The sequence below is a fragment of the Tasmannia lanceolata genome, unplaced genomic scaffold (genome assembly GCF_043159265.1).
Source record: "Tasmannia lanceolata isolate RefF3 unplaced genomic scaffold, GAP_Taslan_0.1 ptg000012l, whole genome shotgun sequence".
In the NCBI taxonomy this organism is placed as follows: domain Eukaryota; kingdom Viridiplantae; phylum Streptophyta; class Magnoliopsida; order Canellales; family Winteraceae; genus Tasmannia; species Tasmannia lanceolata.
The window spans coordinates 702,044-706,600 of NW_027518689.1; the positions used below are offsets into that span (position 1 = coordinate 702,044).

At 42.0% G+C, this 4,557-nt stretch overlaps 1 protein-coding gene across 1 annotated transcript; it reads left to right on the forward strand.

Annotated features, from left to right (window-relative positions):
* Nucleotides 1-1,072: 1,072 nt before the first annotated feature.
* Nucleotides 1,073-3,967, forward strand: LOC143887960 (uncharacterized). Its single transcript, XM_077392211.1, has one exon. It carries the CDS (start codon nucleotides 1,073-1,075, stop codon nucleotides 3,965-3,967), a length of 2,895 nt encoding a protein of 964 aa, XP_077248326.1.
* Nucleotides 3,968-4,557: the final 590 nt, after the last annotated feature.

Here is a 4,557-nt window from a genome sequence, read left to right on the forward strand (position 1 = left end):
TCAACCTCGATGCATTCTTCGTGCTTCCGGCTACACCAAGCATTGAGGATCGACGGGCTTATCGTGGGCTTTGAGAAACTTGATTGGATTTCTCCTACAAACGAAACTTCTAATACTCATTCGTCGAGTGATGTTCTAAGTACAATTCTCCATAAAGTATTATTTTGACTCTACTTAATTAGTATTAGTATTGATATACCGAGTATGTGTTAGTATAATTGTTTTGGAAATCCCTCCCACCACCCCACCCTCATCCAAGTCCAGGTTGTCCAAACTTGAATATGGTAGCATCACAGAGTCTTCATGATCCGGATATCATTATAGAATCGTATCCCTATGAAACCATGAATCAACCTTCGCAGTTTCTGTCTGCAACATCTGGTCTGCGAAATGCTTTCTGCGATGGTCCCTAGCAAATCCCTTATCTAATTTTGTGTGCTTCTTGTTCGCTTCTAATGAGGTTCATTATATGCTTTACACTAACTTTCCTCGATCCACTCCACGCGTTTCGTTTCCTCTTTACTTTCTTAGGGATTTCGGATTCTCGTATTTTTCCCTTTTCATATCGCTCGCTTCCCGCTTTTAGTACTCATATCATTTTAGCACTCGTTTCCCGCTCTGACAACCATGATATCGAAGAATTCAACGAGCGCGAGACAAAAAGCAATACCTGATCTAACCGTAAAACCGGTAAAAAAAAAAAAGATTAACTGCTAGCGCCATCACCGGGGGAGTCATGCGCCTACGGTGCCTCCTCTCAGAAGCGCCTGCAGCGCTGCTGACTATGTGGGAGAGTGTCCTTAACATTCTATGTTTGTTTTAAACTTAAGTGAAAATGCCACTACAATTTAAATCTATTACAATAACACCCTCCTTTTTAATGCAACCACTCAGCACATCGAAACTTGGCTCGCATTTTCTTAGCTGCCAGTAGTTTTTGGGTTAGATTCCTCTTTGCATGCTCTAAAAATAGAAATCCACAGTGGCTATCCAATCTCTCTCTAGATTTCCTGCCTATATTTCCGAAAATGCTCACAAGTTCAAGCTATCAAAGCTACATATTTTCTGCAACATGGAGTTTCCAAAGGAAAAAACCAGTAAGCTTTCTTTGTCTTCCTCCCCTTCCCTTTCTGCTATTCCTTCTCCAAAAACCAGTGGTTCTGAATCTTATATGAAAAATATCCAAGACCCATTTAGGGTTTTCTCCGATTCCTCTTCCAAACCACAAAAACCCAAATCTTCTGATAAGCCATTGAGGGTTAGTGAAAAACTACATGTGGGTTTTGAAGCCCTTGATCAGATTTCTTCTACAGATGGATATTCTGATGCTCATTTTTCGATTGACGGTCGAGGTTTTAATAGTGATGATGAAAAGAGTTCTAGGAACAAGTGGGATGATGCTGGGTTTGTACAGTCTCCCACTTGTTTCTCATCCTTTGCTAGGATCAGATATTGTGATGTTTACATTGGTTTTCATGGGCGCATGCCGTCCTTGCTGCGATTCGTCAATTGGCTTCGCGCAGAGTTGGAATTGCAAGGTATATCTTGCTTCATGGCGGATAGGAGCCGGTGTAGGGACGATCAGGATCGTCTGATCGCGGACAGGGTGATGAATGCTGCTACTCTAGGAGTAATTATTCTAACCCAGAAATCGTTTTCGAATTTTTATGTCATAGATGAGTTAAGGAGTTTCTTGGGTAGGAAGAATTTGGTTCCTATTTTCTTTGGATTGAAGTCCAAGGATTGTGTGGCGAGGGGAATCATCGAGAGGCGGGGGGATATCTGGGTGAAACATGGTGGGGCACTCTGGATGTCGTATGGCGGATCGGAGGGGGATTGGAGAGAGGCCATTGATGGGCTCTCATGCATGCGGGAATCGAAATTCGAAGCACACCCTGGTAATTGGAGGGATTGCATTTCCGAGGCTATTGTTCATTTGGGAATGAGGTTGGGGAGGAGAGGTGTTCTAGAGAGGGTGAACAAGTGGAAGGAAATGGTGGAGAAGGAAGAGTTTTTGTTTCCTCGAAATGGTAATTTCGTTGGAAGAAAGGAAGAGCTTCTCGAGCTTGAACTTATTTTGTTTGGTGATGTTGATGGGAATGGAGAAACTGAACTTTTCGAGCTCAAAACTAGTCATAAACAAAATAGTTCGAGCATGGGAAGAAGTAAAAAAAATGGGGTAGTGAAAGAAAGCGAAGAGAAATCGTTGGATGAGAGCAAGAGGAAGGGCAAAGAGGTGGCTGTATGGAAGGAATCCGAAGAAAAGATCGAGATGCAAGGCATTTGGAGTCCTCCGAGTCATTATAGGACTTCGAGGGGGAAGAGTGGAGGGCGGCATGGAAGGAGGTGGAGATCCAAGAACATATTGTATGGGAAAGGTGTTGCCTGTGTTTCTGGCATCTCAGGCATTGGTAAGACAGAGTTGTTGTTAGAATTTGCCTATAAAGTCTCTCAAAGATATCGGATGGTTCTTTGGCTAGGCGGGGAAGCACGGTATGTTCATCAAAATTACATGAATTTGTTGTCTTTCTTGGGGGTTGATGTGAGCATTGAAAACCATCTCTGTCCTGAGAGTAATGGACCGAAGAGCTTTGAAGAGATGGAGGAGGAAGCCATCCGTAGAGTGAGAAAAGAGTTCATGCGGGACATCCCTTTCTTGCTCGTGATTGATAACTTGGAAGATGAGAAGAATTGGTGGGATAAGAGGAGCATAATGGACCTTCTCCCACGTTTTGGTGGAGAGACACATGTCATTATTTCCACACGTAAGCCTCGGATACTCAACCTGGAACCGTTGAAGCTCTCTTACTTATTTGAGGCAGAGGCAATGTCCTTGATGAAGGGGAGATTACAAGATCTCCCGTGGGAGGACAATGATGCTCTTAGAGTCATCAACGAGAAATTGGGTGGGCTTACATTGGGCCTTGCTCTTGTCGGGGCAATCCTATCCGAGCTTCCAATCAGTGCAAGCAAACTACTCAACACCATTACCAGAATGCCTGCTAGAGATTTGACATGGGGTGATCAAGAAGACTCGGTGTTGAGAGACAATCCTTTTCTCATCCAGCTTTTAGATGTTTGTTTTTCAATATTCAATATTGCAGATCGTCCGTGGAATTTGGCAACACGAATGGTTTTGGCGAGTGGCTGGTTTGCTCCTTCACCAATTCCAGTTTCCCTGTTGGATTTGGCTGCTAGTGAAGATTTAGAAAAGCACGGTATTTCTCATCTTTGGAAGAAGTGCCGGAATGCTGTAACTTGCGGACGTTTCGCATGTCATACGAAGAAATCAAAAGACGAAGCATCTACCATGCTGGTGATGTTTCGGATTGCAAGGAGAAGTACTAGGCATGATTCAATCAATGTCCATGACATTGTCAAGTTATATGCACGTAAAAGTGCAGGTATCGGAGTTGCTCGAGCTATGGTTCAGGCAATTATCGTGAAAGGGTCTCTTCCTCGTGATGCTGACCATATATGGGCAGCATGTTTTTTACTGTTTAAATTTGGGAAAGATCCGGCCATCATCAAACTAGAGGTCCCTGACTTGTTATCCTTCACTAGGCGATTTGTTTTACCGCTGGCAATTCAAACTTTTACCACATACGTACAATGCAATGCCGCTTTGGAGCTATTGAGACTGTGCACTGATGAATTGGAAGCGGTGGAGGAATCTTACCTTTCCCACATTAAGAAAGGTCTCGAGAAATCCCTGTGTTGGCAAAGTTCATTTCAGCAGCCTACAAATTTGAACCCAGCTGTTTACAAGGAATTAACACTATTGAAAGCTACTTTGCTCGAAACCAGGGCAAAATTAATGCTTCAAGGGGGGCAATATGATATAGGGGAACAACTTTGCCGAACGGCTATTAGTATCCGAGAGGTGATTTGCGGATGGGATCACCTTGAAACTGTTTCTGCACGAGAAACCATGATGGAGCTCGTGAGGTTTCAAATAAATTTCTAAGGCACTTGAATCTAGAAGCCGCTGGTCATGGCACATCCATGTTGCTGTACGTGCCTTTTCATGGCAAAAAGTTGTGTTCATGCTTCATTATATAATAATGCTGGTCCTTTAAAATATATTCCGTTTTCGCTACTACACTTTAATGCTTATATAGTTTACCCTTGAATGTTTAGTTTGTGCTTCCTTCATCGTATGTTAATTTATTTATATGTTCAGTTCATCTTCATGGTGTCCATGCTTGATTATATAATAATGCTAGTCTTTAAAACATATTTTGTTTTTTTACTACACTTTAATGCTCATATATTTTACCCTCGAATGCTTAGGTTGTGCTTCCTGCATCAGATGTTAATTTGTTTATGTGTTGAGTTCATCTCCATGGTGTTCATGCTTGATTATATAATAATGCTCGTCTTTTAGAACATATTTCGTTTTTTTTTTCTACTACAATTTAATGCTCATATGTTTTGGCCTCGAATGCTTAGTTTGTTCTTCATGCATCAGATTTTATTAATTTTTTTATATGTTTGGTTCATCTTCACGCTTTAATATTTTGTCGCATTGTTTTGAACATTGCAACAAGCACCAAG